This window comes from Polychytrium aggregatum (genome assembly GCF_025602895.1).
Source record: "Polychytrium aggregatum strain JEL109 chromosome Unknown BJ171scaffold_55, whole genome shotgun sequence".
In the NCBI taxonomy this organism is placed as follows: domain Eukaryota; kingdom Fungi; phylum Chytridiomycota; class Chytridiomycetes; order Polychytriales; genus Polychytrium; species Polychytrium aggregatum.
The window spans coordinates 88,968-104,346 of NW_026516257.1; the positions used below are offsets into that span (position 1 = coordinate 88,968).

The 15,379-nt window shown below is 59.5% G+C and overlaps 5 protein-coding genes across 5 annotated transcripts; 4 read left to right on the top strand and 1 right to left on the bottom strand.

Moving 5' to 3' along the window:
* Positions 1 to 321: 321 nt before the first annotated feature.
* BJ171DRAFT_524269 (protein-tyrosine phosphatase-like protein) lies at positions 322 to 1,799 on the bottom strand. The gene is made up of 4 exons (XM_053112564.1): positions 1,546 to 1,799; positions 1,212 to 1,439; positions 850 to 978; positions 322 to 679 (listed from the first exon to the last, which is right to left on the bottom strand). The coding sequence occupies exons 1-4, from the start codon at positions 1,605 to 1,607 to the stop codon at positions 520 to 522; spliced, it is 579 nt and encodes a 192-aa protein (XP_052962631.1). The 5' UTR covers positions 1,608 to 1,799; the 3' UTR covers positions 322 to 519.
* A 1,539-nt stretch (positions 1,800 to 3,338) lies between these two features.
* On the top strand, positions 3,339 to 6,207 carry BJ171DRAFT_524271 (uncharacterized protein; the record flags this gene model as incomplete). Its single annotated transcript, XM_053112565.1, has 1 exon — positions 3,339 to 6,207. One exon carries the CDS (start codon positions 3,342 to 3,344, stop codon positions 6,186 to 6,188), a length of 2,847 nt encoding a protein of 948 aa, XP_052962632.1. The 3' UTR covers positions 6,189 to 6,207.
* Positions 6,208 to 6,342: 135 nt separating this feature from the next.
* Positions 6,343 to 8,362, top strand: BJ171DRAFT_524272 (Pre-mRNA-splicing factor SPF27). The gene is made up of 5 exons (XM_053112566.1): positions 6,343 to 6,509; positions 6,694 to 6,728; positions 6,877 to 6,974; positions 7,149 to 7,478; positions 7,753 to 8,362. The coding sequence occupies exons 1-5, from the start codon at positions 6,412 to 6,414 to the stop codon at positions 7,906 to 7,908; spliced, it is 717 nt and encodes a 238-aa protein (XP_052962633.1). The 5' UTR covers positions 6,343 to 6,411; the 3' UTR covers positions 7,909 to 8,362.
* A 90-nt stretch (positions 8,363 to 8,452) lies between these two features.
* Positions 8,453 to 12,634, top strand: BJ171DRAFT_524274 (uncharacterized protein). Its single transcript, XM_053112567.1, has 10 exons — positions 8,453 to 8,859; positions 9,060 to 9,312; positions 9,467 to 9,547; positions 9,731 to 9,875; positions 10,002 to 10,115; positions 10,243 to 10,310; positions 10,412 to 10,607; positions 10,713 to 10,914; positions 11,055 to 11,798; positions 11,965 to 12,634. The coding sequence occupies exons 1-10, from the start codon at positions 8,560 to 8,562 to the stop codon at positions 12,436 to 12,438; spliced, it is 2,577 nt and encodes an 858-aa protein (XP_052962634.1). The 5' UTR covers positions 8,453 to 8,559; the 3' UTR covers positions 12,439 to 12,634.
* Positions 12,635 to 13,289: 655 nt separating this feature from the next.
* Positions 13,290 to 15,145, top strand: BJ171DRAFT_248373 (uncharacterized protein). The gene is made up of 3 exons (XM_053106665.1): positions 13,290 to 13,422; positions 13,562 to 13,669; positions 13,856 to 15,145. Exons 1-3 carry the CDS (start codon positions 13,342 to 13,344, stop codon positions 14,870 to 14,872), a joined length of 1,206 nt encoding a protein of 401 aa, XP_052962635.1. The 5' UTR covers positions 13,290 to 13,341; the 3' UTR covers positions 14,873 to 15,145.
* Positions 15,146 to 15,379: the final 234 nt, after the last annotated feature.

The window sequence follows — 15,379 nt, forward strand, 5'->3', positions numbered from 1 at the left end:
GCTGGGGGCGCATCGGCAACAAGGGTGTCACCTGGCGGGCCGGTGCGCGCCCACTGCCCGCCCACTGTCGCACCCGAAGAGCGCAATGCCGGGCCATGTGGCTGTGGCTGTGCCGTTGTGCTGTTGTGCTGTTGTGCTGTTGTGCTGTTGTGCTGTTGTGCTGTTGTGCTGTTGTGCTGTTGTGCTGTCTGTTCTGCCTCAGACTCGCCCACAGCAACTGCTTCTCTCCAGCTTGCTCCCATCTGCCACTCACGCAGCTCAGCCCGGCCACACAGACACAGGCGCTCTGCACAGCCACACCGCGATGTCCCACTCCCGTCGCACATCCGTCGCACACGCATCCGGCCTGTGTCCCCACGCGGCACCAGGCGGCTCCGGCTCTTTGATGTCCCAGGACCTTTGCTCGCTTGGGTGGTGCCAGGCACCGCCGTCATTTCGCCATTGAGCACGCAGATGGTCGCATATCCCAGGCCAGTCGAGAACGCATCGTTTTGTGCAGATGCCGGGTGCAGGTCGCTGCTACATGAGCAGACAGGAGCTCATCCTGGTCCCCTCGGTCATCGGCAGCCCGCCAAACAGCTGGCCGCTGTTGGCTAGTGCCTCGTACGCCTTGATCGCTGCCTCGACGCTTCGGTGGGTCTCAAGGAGCCCGAGCTGGAACAGGAATCCTTCGTTGGGCCTGGAGCCAGCGGGGGGTTGGTGCAAACCAGCAAAGCCAGGGCGCATGGGCATCGCGCACCCAGTTGGCATCAGCACCCGGTCTTGTCAAGCGCCGCTCTCTGCGACCTTCACCAGGCAACCGGGGCAAGCGGGGCAAGCCCGCACATGCGGGATCAAAACAAACTCAACTGCACATAGGGCCGAGCCCTCTGCACCGTGTCGAGCGCCTCTTCGACGGTAATGGCTGCTCCGCTGGCAAAGGCTGTCTTCATAATCCAGGCCGTCACAAGCGTCGGCGAGCGACTGATACCTGCAACGCTGGAGGCAGTTCACACGCCCGGCGATTGAGCATTTCGTCAGTCAGTCAACCGCAGCCACCGTCTGCCAGGCCCAGCGTTTCAAATCGGATGTGGATCGCTGCCCACTTGACCCTCGACTGGATGCTTCGAGATACCCATGCCTGGACATCACTCTCGCTGATGCGGCCCTGAGATTGGCTCTTTGATCAGCACCACCCGCTCACGGCTTGCAGCAGTCGTGCTTGCTCGTACCAGTGGACCAGGACCTTGCCGCCGCGAGCGAGCGCCGCATCGACAAACGCAAACACCTTGGGCATGTGGATCAGAATGTTTTCTTCGGGCACGTCGCGACAGCCCAGCCGAAGGACGGAGACGGACGGCATCGCCGGATTCGGCGGCGCTGGGAAGGTGTTGCTGATATCGACGATATGTGTGATCCCAAGCTCCCGGAGCCTGTTGGGGTCCTGGGCCGGCCGGATCCTGTGGTTGCGATTAACGGCCGCCCCGACACACCAGTCGGCGAACAGAGTCAGTCGCTGGCTGGCGCTCCAGAGAATCCGTCGCAGCAACGGATTGTGCGGCATACCCGCTCAGATAGACCGACGGCACGACTTCGTCGACCATGAACGATATGTCAAGGACTTGCATCGCGATAGTCTTTGTGCGCCAGCGGAAAGTCTTGCAGCAGTGACGGTCCAGCAAGCAGAGCAGTGCGGCTGCAGAAGGGTTGGGTCCAACCTGGATGGGACCGGCGATCCTGCGCTGACCGCCGTGGGAAAGGCAGATGGGGTCGCAACGCTATGCACCGGGGCTGGATCGCTTTGCTCGCCCAAAGCCACGGCCAACGTCCTCGCCTGGGTGTCGCTTCTGCATCTGATCTGCATCTGATCTGCCTGACCCAGCGGGATTGGGCGATCGAACAATGGCAAATAGCGGCCGTGCAGAGAGACACAAGTGCCGCGACCCATATGTTACCATCTGTCCCGTCCGTGCTGTTCTGATTCCGATTCTGATTCCGATTCCAATTCCGTTGCTACTCAGGACTCATGCGTCTCCGGCTCATTCTGCATCCGTCTCGCTTGATCCCGGCTCTCCAAAGAAAGCCCTTTGATGCTCGTGCTGCACGCGCTCGCTCGCCCGCACAATCGACCGATCCTGCATCCACAACTCCCGACTTGTGGATCGCTGCCTGGGCCTTTCGTCGACTCATCCGGCCTCATTCCTGCGCAATTCCTTGGGCCCATCCCTCCCACTCGATCTCCGTCCTCCGTCTCCGGTTCTCTGTCGCCGCCAATCTGGTCCCGTTTCGCACAGCCCTTGCCGTCCGCTCGCCCACATTTGCAACCGGACAGCCCTTTGCAGTCCTACGCCGCCATTTGTCGCCAGATTCTTCCCATCCCTTGCCTGCGCCGGCCCGTATCTCTGGCTCCGTCTTCTGTCTCTGTCGACGACTTGCTGCCTCATCAGCATAAGCGCGAGACCATCCTCGCACCTTCCATCCACTTCGCCGTCCTGTCGCGCCAATCCCGGCTCCGCCTTTGGCCTCATTGTCGGCGCCTGAGGTCCCTGGATTCTGCCCATTGCCTTGCGGGACAGGAGGTCGCCATTTTCTCCCCTTCTTTCCGCCGCCCGTCGCTCATCAGCCATCGCCCATAGACCACCGCCCACCGCTATCTGGGCCGTCCATCGTTCGTCGGCGCATCCATCTCATTCATACCTCTAGCTCGAGTGCAATTCTCGCTAATCGGCCCGACCTTCGCCTGCGTCTAGCCTCTGCCGCTCGCTCGGCCGACTGACCGCATAATGAGACCCAGCACGTCTGCCTCGGGGCCCTTCCAGGATCCAAGCAAGTCCTCCAACCCAACAACCTCTTCGTCCACAGCCAACTCCAAACGATCGTCCACAGACCAGCCGCCGGCGACCCTGCTGCAAATGCTGGCCTCCCAGCTCGCCGGTCTTGGGCAGGGCAGCTCCTCGGCTGCTGCCATCCTAAATCCAACCGTCACCGACCCTCTCGGCTTGCAGTCCTTACCGCAGGCACCGCCGGCTCTCCAGAATCGCTCTCCCACTCCGTCAGTCTCCACACCCGCCCTTGCCCTGCCCAGCGGTGGCTCCAGTCGCTCGTCGGTCCACCGGACCAGTCCGGCTGTCCCCAACACCAGTTATGCTTCGGGGCTGCCGCTGCTCCGTACCGACACCGGGTCATCTCGATCAAGTGTTTCGTCCACCGGCACCCAGCCCAGCAATGTTCGGACCCAATCCATGCCATCCGTTCGCAAGGACGTCTCGTCGGCGGGGCTCAGCGCTGCCAATGCCAACCCATCCGCTGCCATCTCGAACTGGACTCTGCCCCCGCAAGTCTTGCCTCTCGGCGATCCCTACATGATCGGCTCGGTCGTGCCCAGCGCCAGCGCCAGCGCCAGCTCCAGCTCCAGCTCCAGCTCGATTCGACCCATCGGCACCCTCGATCCGTCCAGCTTTGCGTACCTGGCTCCCGAAGCGATGTGGAATCAGATCCTCGATCCATCCGCCACGTCATCCACCTCGTCCATGCGTCATTCAACGTCGTCTGTTTCGCTTTCCAATGCACCATCCTCAGGCTCCGCGCTGAACGTCTCTGCCATCCAGAGCAGCCAGGGCCTTTCGAGTGCCGCCGCTGAAGCCCCCAGCACAACCGATACCTCCAACTTTGACTATCCGATTCCTTCCTGCTGCGAGATGACCTTTTCTAGCTACAACGAGCTCATGCAACACCTGCAGATCAGCCACGCCCACGAGTATTTGTCCTTTGACGACCCTGCACAAAATCACTCGATCTTGAGCTATCTTGCTCAGTCTCTCGGCACCTCGGTGGATGACAAGCTGCTTGGCACATCCATCAGCGACAAGATGATGTTGGGCACATCCGTCAGCGACAGAATGCTCGGCACGAGTCTCAGCGAGTTTCAGCATCCCGTCGCTCTCGGCGCTACCATCCCGATCTACAATCGAGACTCTGCCAATGCCCAGGCTCGTGCTTTTGTCCCTGACGGACTCTACGGGGCACTTGGAGCCAATGCCTTTGATCCAATGGCCTCCACACCAACATCCCAGGGCCAGGCCAAGCGCTCGCTGACCACCGCCGCCTTCTCGATCGGCTCCTACAATAGCCAGTTTGATCTCAAGCGCTTCCGCGAGGGAATCCCAAGCCCGATGATGCCTTCCGACTTTGGCGGCATGGTTCCGGGATTCGACCCGCCAGCCATGGCTGATCCCTCGCAGCTGCCTCAGTCTAATGCCACTGTTGTGCCCGATCTTCAGTCGCACGATAGCCCGCACACCCGCACCTTTGCCCATCCCATCTCGAGGGCCTCGCATGCCGGCCACCATGTCAAGCGACACGGGCGCTCCCAGTCCCAAAAATACGAGCATCCAGCTTCCGAGACCCAGCTGGCCAGCAAGCCCAACCGCGCATCGCTATCTCACCCGGATGCAGCTCGAGAAGCCCTGGCTGCTCAGCTTGCTGCCCAGCCACCGGGCCTTGCACAGACCGCAAGCCTCCCTGGCCAGATCCTGCCATTTTCCCTGTCTACTTCGACCATCTTTCCACAAGCCTCTCAGACCCAGCACGTTGCTCAGCTGTCGACACCTTCGCCGTTGCTCTCGCAGCAGCGGTCCTTTTCCCAACCAGGAAGAGATCCCGGCACTATTTATTACAAACCCACCTCGCAACTCACCAAAGGTCTTGCACCCGAGATGATGTCTGCCGCACAGTCTACCCCGCAAGCCATGATACCGACGCCAGCTCTCTCTCAGAATCCGATGCCACCTCCGGCCGATGCGTCTATCTTCCGCATGTTCACCGGCGGCATTCCCACCGCCGCGGCTCCATCGATGCTGGCCAACAATGCCCAGGGCCCTATGCATCCGGACCCGCTCTTGCAGCTGAACGGCACCCAGATCGACGCCAAATCCGGATCCATTGCTGGCCTGTATCCGGGCATTCCTGCCCGAATGGGCCCAGTGAATGGCGCTTCCCAAGCAGACCAGGCCACCCAGGGCGCCCAGATCTTTGACGGCGGATTCGTCAACCCAAGCGGCCTGCTGCACGCAGCCGGGATCCCAATTCACAGGCCCGTCTCTAGCTCCAGCCATCGCACTGAGCTGGACGACATTATCCAGTCGCTCGAGACATCAACTTCGCTCAAGAGCCCGCCGATTCTTCCGATCGTCGCAACCGATGCATACATGGAAAAGTTCTCGCTCCTGGACCCGAGTCTGTCGCAGTCTGCTGCGATGGACCTGGTTCCGGACTCGCAGAATCTAACCAACGCAACAGGCGGCGCCCATGTTCTCGTGCCGCCCCTTCCAGGTGTTGGTGTCTCGTATCTGGCGCCCGATATCAATCCGTACTTTACCAGGAGCGGGACGCCCATGTCACAGTTCTCGCCCCAGCCTTCTCCAAAGGCATCTCCCCGGGTATCTCACGCATCGTCTGTATCCGCGCCGGCCTCAAACTCGCCTTCGTCATCACCAGCCCTCAGCTCGGTCTCGGCCCCGGCGACGCCGCATTCCATCGCTGGCTTGATGTCGGGTCCGGCAGTTCCCTCTGGACCTAGCGGCGGGTTGGGCTCAGGCTCAGGCACGGGCTCAGGCTCGGGCGCGGGCATGAAAAAGTCCAAAGCCGCGAGCAGCAGCGCCGACCCGCCCGTGTCCAAGCCGTACAAGTGCTTGTTCCCAAACTGTACGAAATCCTACAAGAACGCCAACGGACTCAAATACCATATCGAGTACGGCCACATGGACGAGGATGGCACGCAGTCGGACGGTAGCGAGAAGCGCCAGCGACGCTACAAGTGCCGTTTTGGAGGGATCGAGTGCCACAAGCAGTACAAGAATCTGGGTGGTCTGCGGTACCACTTTATTCACCATCATCCCGAAGTGGACTGGAAGGAGGAGCTCAAATCGATCAAGGAGGAGCGCGACGGACCAGCAGCAGCGGTAGCATCAGCAGCATCAGCATCAGCAGCAGCAGCAGCGGGCCATACAATCGACAACAACTTTGACGACCTGAGCGCGGCCCAGCTGGAGCAGCTGATGTATTCGCTTGAGTCGGCAGATATGTCGAGCATGGGCGTTGGTGGGCTGGACCACTACGGCGACATCGCAAACGACTATCTACAGTATCCACAAAATGAAACAGGACACCCTAATGCTGAGGCCGACGGGCGCTTTTTCTCGAGCTCCTGAATACACATGTCCATCCATCTTGGTGAGCATTCGTTGTGCGTTTTTTGGGTTATGCGTCTCTGCCGTGTGGTGCTACCTGTTGAGAGGAAAATGCGCACATTGGCGTGGTGGAGGATGGAACGGCTTCTCTGCACGCTGTGATGTCCGGTTGATACAATACAGACATCCTGGGGAGGTTAATAGTGGCGAAGGTTGGGCAAGAAAGCCCTCCCGGTTAGATCCGATGCCCAACGATCCGGCCAGATCTTGGCTCCGGCTCTCCACCGATCTCTCCCTCATCTGCCCTTTCCACCGACAAGCCACCAACATGAGCCTGGACAGGTCCGTAGCTGCTCCGTGATGAATCAAAAAGATCGCCACGACTCTTGTGCTGACAATTCACCCATTCGCCTGCCTGCCCTATCACCATCACCATCACCATCACCATCACCATCACCATCACCATCACCATCACCATCACCATCACCATCACCATCACCATCACCACCACCATCGCCATCGTTAGCTTGCCCTATGTCGATCGTGAACTCGAAGTCGAAGGTAGATCGCTGTGAGATTTGTGGCATCCGCTGAGTTGCTAGATGTTATCGTCTCGGCGAATCATCAGAGGCTGACCGGATCGTTTTCAAACGCTGTTTGCAACGCTATTGGTGATGTCGGCGCTGATGGTTTCGGCCACTGGATTCAGGCGCTCGGGACTATGTGCAGTCGTTGATTGCCGAGGAGATCAAGAAATCACAGTCGAGGCCGGAGAATCCGTTCCCGACATACACGAATCTGTTTGAGGTTGGTGGATCGATTTGCTCGCTTGCCCTGGAGTCCGTCGTCGAGGCCGAGCCGAGGCATCCAGGCATCTAGCAGGCTCATCTTGTGGGGGCACTGTCGCCCCATTGAGCACCCGGTGATGGACGATTATTGAGCTTTCACTTCAAATGCATACATGCGCTGCTCGCAACGCAGGACGATCCCCTTCTGAAACAAGAGCTCGCTCGAGTCCGCGCCGGCACTCCGTTAAATGCGATCGACATCAGCAAGTTCCGGCTCGATGCCCCCGCCGAGGACCAGGCGGACGATCCCGATGCATGGCTCGCCGCCGTCGAAAACGCCCATGCCCAGCTCGAACACCAGCACAACCGACTGATCAACTTGGAGCTGATGAACAAGTTTGGTGCCAATGCCTGGAAGCTCTACAACTTCCAGCTGGAGCATACGGTGCAGGCCTTTGAACGCAAGATTGAGGAGGAGCGCCAGGCCATTGTCGAGATCAACAAGCAGCGAAAGCTGGATCAGGTCGGTGGAGACTGCCTTTCGACTGAGGCGGGGAGGGAGCTGTATTCTGGGCTGCTGGCTGCTGAATCTGCACCGGGAGCGGGACATATCCTCGAAACCATCCCGCCGCCTTGTGGCTCATTCTGATCTGCGCTTCTTTTCGTTATCGTCGCCATGTTCATCCTGGAACACGGCATGGATGGACCCAAACGACGCTTCAACCCCGCATCCGATCCCATCCGATGTATTCTGATCCGAAATGCCATGGCCTGGCACGATCCCCGCCGAACTGCAGCAAGCACACGGTACCAGTCTCTATGACTACCAGCAAAAGTACATGGAGACGCTGAACCAGGTCGTGCAGCTTGATGTGGCGCTCATGGCTCTGGAAGCCGAGGTGGAGATGCTGCGGGAGTGGAAAGCCAAGAATGTGGATGCAACAAGTGCATGAGGCAATTTGTGGGTGTGATCTCGAGATTCTGTTGTGCCAGATTCTCGAATATGAACATGCACTTGCGTTCTTCGACACTGCCTTGATGTCCCGAGATGCCGCGAGTATTTCGCATATCCGTGTGTCGGGTCCCCCAATCCCTTCATCGGCAAGGAGGCGGTTGCTCACATACGTGCAAATGAGGGTCTAGATATGGGCTCAAGCCACCCGAGGGTCGAGGGATCAACAACGGCGATGCGGGGAGCGATCGTTTGAGCTCCCCAGATTGCCGGAGAATGAGCTGCAGATCCGAGCCGATATCTGGACCACTGGGTGAGCGCGGATTCTCGTCGGCTGTGTGTTCTTGCCGATATTGCAGTCTTGCCGATATTGCAGTCTTGCCATCAGTCGTGCGTTCCTGCCGTCTGCAGAAGCATCAGGCACGCAGCCGAGCAGACCCTGCTGTTGGCTTCCATGTCCCGCGCAGGACCCTGTCGGCCCAAGCAAGAACCTTGGCATGGCGCGCTTGCCTGCGTTTCCTCGAGAGCCGCCTTCTGGACGGCTTGGGTGCTGTGCCGTCGCTTCGATCTGCATCTTCGTCTCTATTCACCTTTCTGGACTTCAGTCCGACTGCCTCCGCATCGTAGCCTATTGACCCGCTTGCGTTGCTCCATGGCCCACCCTCGAAAACAGGCCGCCGCCAAGAGCGGCAGCTGGGGCGACGAACTTGAAAGTCCCCAACCCGATGCCGACCTCCAACCTCTCCTCGGGACATCTGCACCCCGGCCTCGACGCAGCGGCAACCGTACCAGCGGCCTCCGATGCATCCTGAATTGCTGTACCATCACGGTGCTCCTTGCCGTATTTCTGATCTGCGGACTGATGCTGAACGTCCTCATGACCGAGCATTCAATGATTGTCAATGTGCCCCATGGTAGTGGCGCCGGCGAGTTGGTTCACGGAGCCGACCAGGTGTGTAGACGAGGCACCATTTGTGTCGGCCAGCGAGGTGGAGGAGGAGGAGGCTTTGGCTGGCGCTGCTCTATCCGACTGTGCACTCCGTTGTGCATTGCTTGGAGCTCGGTGCCTCCAATATTGCAAGGATCTCCATCTTGTGCCGCCGCTGGCTCGACTGATTGCGATTGCTGTCTTTCGGCGCCATATGCTTCCAGACAAACCCACTGCGAGTCAAGCTGAACGAATCGGCGACGCACAGCCACTCCGTCTCATACGACGGCCGAGCCATCACCATCGACGACAAGAGGACCTTTTTGATTGTAGGCTCGATCCACTATCCGCGATCGACCCCGTCGATGTGGCCGCAGCTCTTTGCAAAGTCCAAGCAGGCGGGCATCAACACCATCGACACCTATGTCTTCTGGAACTTGCATGAGCCCGAGGAGGGGCAGTATGACTTTTCCACAGGTTCGTTCTTTCCGGATAGCCGATAGCAAGCCTCACAACCGGCCTCGCGATGAGAGGGAGAGGTGCGGCCATCGCTGCCAGTGCTTACCCGACCTGCAACGACGAATTTCTGGTCTCGCTGGGGACTATGCGATCCGCAACTTTGCACACACAGACTATGCAAACCTTCCTCTGTTCCTGAAGCTTGCCGACGATGCTGGGCTCAAGGTCATTCTCCGAATCGGACCCTATGTGTGTGCGTATTCACGTTGAGGTGGCAGTCGACGAAGCTGCACCCACAATCACCGCTGTGTAGATAGCTTGTGCTTGATCAGAAAGCGCCAGTACCCTCCACGGAGTCGTCAGTGAGCTCTGTGTATTGCTCTTGATCCGATTGAGCTGACAGTGTGTCCGGGGTCGCGATTTCTCGATATTACAGGCGCCGAGTGGAACTATGGCGGCATCCCAGCCTGGCTCTTGAAGAAGGATGGGATCGTCTTCCGCACTTTCAACGAGCCATGGCTCGGCGAAATGGCCAAGTTTGTCCGCAAGGTCGTCGAGGAGGTTCGGCCCTACTTTGCTTCGTGAGTACTGGTCTGGCATCCTGCCGTGTCCACGCAAAGTCTAGCGCTGCAAAAGGAAGATTCGGCTTGCATCCGAGGGAGACTCCTTGGCTGATATTGGGCTTGCTGCGGTATATCGCCCGCCAGCAATGGAGGGCCTATCATTCTCGCCCAGATTGAAAACGAATACGGCAACTTTGAGTGGCGATATGGCCTGGACGGCCATCGTTACGTCCAATGGGCCGAAGATCTTGCTCTGAGGTATGTCGGGGCGGTGAGGAGCATGCGGATGCCGTCGTTTCTCATCGGGTTGATGCAGTCGTCGCTATGCGCTGCCTGTGGGCTCGTCTCCTGCTTACATCCTCGTTGGGTTCTTTTCATCTTCTAGTCTCCACGTCGGCGTTCCCTGGATCATGTGTGTTCAGCCCGATTCGAGCGAAAAAGTCATTAGTACATGTAAGCCTTTGCGAGCGGGCCCTTGCAGATGAGGAAATCATTGGCAGCAACCAGAGCTCTGACAGAACTCTCACACACCTTTGATCACCACCGCGATCCAGGTAATGGCTTCTACTGTGACAACTTTATCCCCTTCCACAAGTTCACTCGCCCCAGGCAGCCGTCCATGTTCACGGAGCTATGGTCAGGCTGGTATCAACACTATGGCCGTCCCCGAGCCATTCGACCTCCAGAAGACCTTGCATTCTCGACCCTTCGTTGGATTGCGCGAGGCGGCACTTATGTCGGATACTATATGTAAGCGCGACTGGCCTGGGCTGATTTAGGCGAGCACCACGGATGGGCGACCGATACACGCACATGACTCCAGCTGTGCTCACCGGTTCCGACATGCCTTTCCAGGTGGCATGGCGGCACCAACTTTGGCCGTTGGTCAGGCTCCTTCAAGACCGCCAGCTACGACTACGACGCACCTCTGAACGAATTCGGTGTCGAGAGTCAGCCGAAATTCAACCACCTCGCCGAGATGCATGCCGTCCTGATCGAATTTGTGGAAGCCCTCCTGGCGGACGAGCCTAAATATGTCAAGCTGGGCACCTTCATGGTAGGATGCGGCGGTGGATTTGATGGTGTAGCGTGGTCAGTGTTGGGGAGTGGACTGGGCTGGCGGTGGCAAACGAGTCGGGCCTGAGCTTGTGTGAAGCTCTAGTACCAGACTCTGACGCTGCCGACTGCCGGTCATAGAGCTACCAAGAGGCCCATGTGTACAGCGACGAGCACGGAAACACCATGGCCTTCCTCTCAAACACCGATACCAAGCGGGAGGCGAGCGTCGAATTTGAAGGCCAGCCATTCCATCTGCCGCCATGGTCCGTGACAGTGGTCACCCGGCGCTCCGGAGAGGCCGATTTTGCAGTTCGATACAGCACCGCCAAGCTCTCGTCCGTCTCGCAGAACCTAGCTTGGATCCAAGCACACTCCACTTCAAACACGAGCCAGATAGTCAAGCCGTCTGTTGCCGGATACATCGCAGAGCGGATCGGCATCTGGAATACCTCCGAAACAGTCCTGTCGACCAGTGGCCCGCTTGAGCAGATCCGACTGACTTGGGACCAGACTGACCATCTGTGGTATGTCGCCAATGTGACGCTGTCGTCTGACGCCCCCGGCGAGCTCAAGATCGACGGCCTGGAGGACCAAGCCTCGGTCTTTCTGGATGGCCGCCTGGCTGCTCGCGTGCAAGGCTCGCGACTCTCGGACGATGGCAATCGAGCAGAGTCGCTTGGACCGTTTACGATTCCGCTGGAGCCTGCCGGCGCCGAGTCCGGTGTTCACTCGTTGGCCATCCTCGCGACAGTGATTGGAATGTACAACTTTGACGCCTTCATGGAGACCCTGCAAAAGGGCGTAAAGGGCCGGGTCTGGCTCGATGGACAAGAGCTGCAGGTGTGGAACCACCAAGCTGGACTCGAAGGCGAACGCAAACGAGTAAGTGTGGGACAAGTCGGAGAAGGACGCACACGACCTCGCCGACGGTGCAACTTATAGTATCACCAACGATACAATTGACAGTATCACTAACGATGCAACTTACAGTATCACTAACGGTATCCCTGACGGTGCTGCCGCCGTCATCCTCACTCTCGCTCTCCAGTTCCACGACCCTCGCACCGACACAGAGTGGTCCAGTGGCTATCCGAGCGACCAGGACACAGCCTTGACTTGGTACAAGCTCTCGCTCCCGCTGGCTGACCTTCCGGCCGACGGATCGAGCTGGTACTATGCCATCGATCTCTCGACCATGGGCAGCGGCCAGGTCTGGGTCAATGGCCATTCGATCGGCCGGTACTGGAGCGTGTCGTCTCCAGCGCCAAGCCAGTTCCGCAAGGATCAGTGCCTCGCAGCAGCCAAGGACTGCGACTACCGTGGAGTCTTCAATGGCGACAAGTGCCTGCTCGAGTGCGGCGAGATCAGCCAGAAATGGTACCACATCCCTGCCTCATGGATTCACCAGGAAGCCCAGGGCGCCACCGCCCAAATCGTTGTCTGGGCCGAGGACGGTGGCGACATCGATGGCGTCCGAATCGCCGTCATGAGCAACCCGACGTATCCCCCCCATGCAATCTGATGGCGCTGCTTTTGTTTGCGATGCCGGGCTGCCTGGGCGGGCGGTTGGCGGGTGCCGCGTCCTGTGCTGTCTGTTGTGCTGCAAACAGACTTGCTGCACGCAGCTGGATGATGCCCCAGCCGATCCACGAGCCCCATTCCGGCAGGGGCCACGGGGTCGATGCGGTTGGTGAATACATGCCTGCTGATTTGCCCGGGCCTGTGAATTCATGCGCGCCGCGGCCACAGATGATAGATGGCTGACGGGGGGGCCATCTGCTTTGCGAGCGGACTGGTGGTGGAGCCGCAACCATGTGGCTGGTGCAATATCGCCGGCTGGAGGCACCGGGCTCGCAGGACCACCCTGCAGCCAGATGTATCGAGCGGGCGGGCCAGCCGACGCTGCGCCGCCATTGGCGACCGGCCTGCATTTGTCGGCGACCTGTTCTTTGCCGGCGGGTCTGTTTGCAGCTCGGCCTCCTCGCAGAACCACTCGAGGTCGTCGCCCACCTGCGAGACCCATGGCGGCTCGCCGCCAGCGATGAATTGCTCTGTCACACTCGCCCCCGGAACCCACAAGAACACTGCGCCTGTGTTCCGTCGGATGCAACAGCGGACAGGCGACGCTTGCTTCGAACAGGCAATGGCAAGGACGCTGCCCGCTCTGCCTTGCTGTCTGCAACAAGCCTCCCGAGCACCGTCCCTTCAGGCGCCCTCCCACAAGGGCTGTGCTCGCCGGTGGTGCTGTCTTGCCCTTTTGTTTGCATGGCCATCAAAGGCCGCCCGATGAAGTCGCGGTCTCGTCGCCAAGCAAGGCCGCCCGCTGAATATTTAGGGCGGTTGATCCCACTATCCCGGCGCTCGCTGCTTTTTCTTCTCGGTCCCGAACTGCTGTCTTCCCAGCCGCCAACGGGCTGTCTGCTGCATGGTCTGTCTCGGCCCCTCTCTGCTCCCGCTGGCGCTGCTCCCGGCAGCCGCAGCCGCCGGCATCAATGTTGCCATCACCGTAAGTCCAGCCAGACACCATTCCGCCTGGTGGATGGGCAGAACCAATCCGAGCTCGAGCTCAGGCATCGGAATGCGCCCCCAGTCCAGTGTGCAATTGCATCTCACCATCGTCTGTCGTCCGCGACTCTGTCTCTCAGTCCCCCACGCCTGGCTCGCAAATCACAAAGTCGGTCGTTCCTGTCTCGGTCTCAATCACTCCCAACGGGCCCTTCAATCGCGGCGACTGGTTCTCGGTCTATGCCGTGGTGAGTGCCGGAATTCGTGCACCTTCGTCGCCCCTCTGCTGCCAGCGGTCGAATCGCATAGTGTTGCAGCCCGTTGCATCGCTCTGGAGGTCCATATCTGCTCTTGGGCATCTGTCTTTCACATGGGCCGACCGCGAACACCACCGCCATCGCCGTTCTCACGCCCGTCCAACTAAATTCTTCCAGGACATCAACACCAACCAGCAAGTCTGGGTCGCCGGCAACTCTTGGGGAACGTCCGGTTCCCAGACCAGCATGACCATCCAGGCTCAGATGCAGCTCGTCGACCCCGGTGCCATCCAGATCTACATTTGCAGCAGCGAGGACTGCTCCACCGCCGTCGCCGCATCGCCAGTGTTTTACTTTCAAACCACAGCGCCCGCCCCGTCAACACCACCACCACCACCATCACCATCACCACCATCACCACCACCACCACCACCGCCGCCGCCGCCCCCTCCAATGTCGACTGCTCCTCCTCCTTCGGCTTCAACCGTCCCGCCAGAGCCTCTGTCGACCATGTCGGTGGGCGCCCCCTCCCAGAACATTGTCATTCAATCTGATTCTGGGCCCGATCCAGTTGCCACCTCAACACCAATCCTGCCTGTTGCGACATCCCGGAACAATCCCGTGGTCCCGACGTCTCTTCCCAACAACCAGCCGCCGATTCCATCTCGCCCGGATGACCACGGGTCCGGAAGCGACAAGGATTCATCGAACCGAGCATCCCAGCCTGGCTCGAGCATGCTTTCTGTCTTGATCGGTGTCGGCTGCTCGGCGTTTGTGGCCGTGGGAATCGTGGCTTTCCTGGTGCTTCGCCGGCGACATCAGAAGGCCACCGAGGACGCCCAGATCATCGACCGAGTCCACTCATGGCGCACCAGCACCAGCAGCGAAGAGGCCTTTGCGGCGCCGTTTGGAATCCGCATCATAGGCTCCCCCGAGGCCTCGCTGCAGGGCCGCGAGAGCGTTCTGAGCCACCGAACGGACTCGTCCATGGCAACGCTGTGTCGGCCCCAGCCAGGTATTCCCAGCGCCTCCAGAGGGAATCCCGACACCCCAGCGACCCTGGCGTACTCGCCCGAGATGATCACCTCGCCGCTGCCGTCGCTTCGGCGCTACGACCCCTCGTTCCCCATCCAGACATCGTCGCCGACATCCTCGTCTCCCGTGGAGCAAAGCTACTCGTACAACCTGTTCTAGTTCCAGCTGCACCGCCTTCGCCTTGGCCTCCAGCCCTGAATCCCGATTTTTTGCCATGTTCTTCCGTGGCGCGCTCTGCCCCTGCAGTTCTGTCAATCCCGTCTGTGCCTTTGCCGTGCCTGTCGTCTCAGCCATCTCTGTCATCCGCTGTAGTTGCGTTCTCCCTGTGCCTCTATCCTCCTCTTTGTCTGTTAGAGTCTCACCAGTACTCACTCCCTATCCATTCTGTTTGGAATCAATATCTCATCCAATACATGTGTTTGTATACCGTTCACCATACCGTTCACCATACCGCTGGCAAGCAGCCAACTGGCCCACGTATTCCTTCACCATTCACTCCAAGCTCGCTCAGCTGTCGGTATTGTTCCGGACACGAGGGCACCACAGTCGTACGGGCCCGCTCTCGATGCAAAGGAGATGCCCCCCATTTATCGGGTGGTCCTGGGGTCTGTTTCTTGGATGTGCTGTAGGAATGCAAAAAGACGACAATCGAGAGATCGGAGGCGG

What these genes read in the sequence shown, in the direction of transcription:
- BJ171DRAFT_248373 (XM_053106665.1), top strand. Translation starts at nt 13,342, where the DNA reads ATGGTCTGTCTCGGCCCCTCTCTGCTCCCGCTGGCGCTGCTCCCGGCA. An exon ending in GCATCAATGTTGCCATCACC is followed by an intron (nt 13,423 to 13,561) that starts GTAAGTCCAGCC and finishes TCTGTCTCTCAG; the next exon opens with TCCCCCACGCCTGGCTCGCA. An exon ending in GGTTCTCGGTCTATGCCGTG is followed by an intron (nt 13,670 to 13,855) that starts GTGAGTGCCGGA and finishes AAATTCTTCCAG; the next exon opens with GACATCAACACCAACCAGCA.
- BJ171DRAFT_524272 (XM_053112566.1), top strand. Translation starts at nt 6,412, where the DNA reads ATGCCCAACGATCCGGCCAGATCTTGGCTCCGGCTCTCCACCGATCTC. An exon ending in ACCAACATGAGCCTGGACAG is followed by an intron (nt 6,510 to 6,693) that starts GTCCGTAGCTGC and finishes CGCCATCGTTAG; the next exon opens with CTTGCCCTATGTCGATCGTG. An exon ending in CATACACGAATCTGTTTGAG is followed by an intron (nt 6,975 to 7,148) that starts GTTGGTGGATCG and finishes CTCGCAACGCAG; the next exon opens with GACGATCCCCTTCTGAAACA.
- BJ171DRAFT_524274 (XM_053112567.1), top strand. Translation starts at nt 8,560, where the DNA reads ATGGCCCACCCTCGAAAACAGGCCGCCGCCAAGAGCGGCAGCTGGGGC. An exon ending in TCAAGCTGGGCACCTTCATG is followed by an intron (nt 10,915 to 11,054) that starts GTAGGATGCGGC and finishes TGCCGGTCATAG; the next exon opens with AGCTACCAAGAGGCCCATGT. An exon ending in TCGAAGGCGAACGCAAACGA is followed by an intron (nt 11,799 to 11,964) that starts GTAAGTGTGGGA and finishes CTCGCTCTCCAG; the next exon opens with TTCCACGACCCTCGCACCGA.
- BJ171DRAFT_524269 (XM_053112564.1), bottom strand. Translation starts at nt 1,607, where the DNA reads ATGCAAGTCCTTGACATATCGTTCATGGTCGACGAAGTCGTGCCGTCG. An exon ending in CCGTCGGTCTATCTGAGCGG is followed by an intron (nt 1,440 to 1,545) that starts GTATGCCGCACA and finishes TCGCAACCACAG; the next exon opens with GATCCGGCCGGCCCAGGACC. An exon ending in GGCAAGGTCCTGGTCCACTG is followed by an intron (nt 979 to 1,211) that starts GTACGAGCAAGC and finishes AACTGCCTCCAG; the next exon opens with CGTTGCAGGTATCAGTCGCT.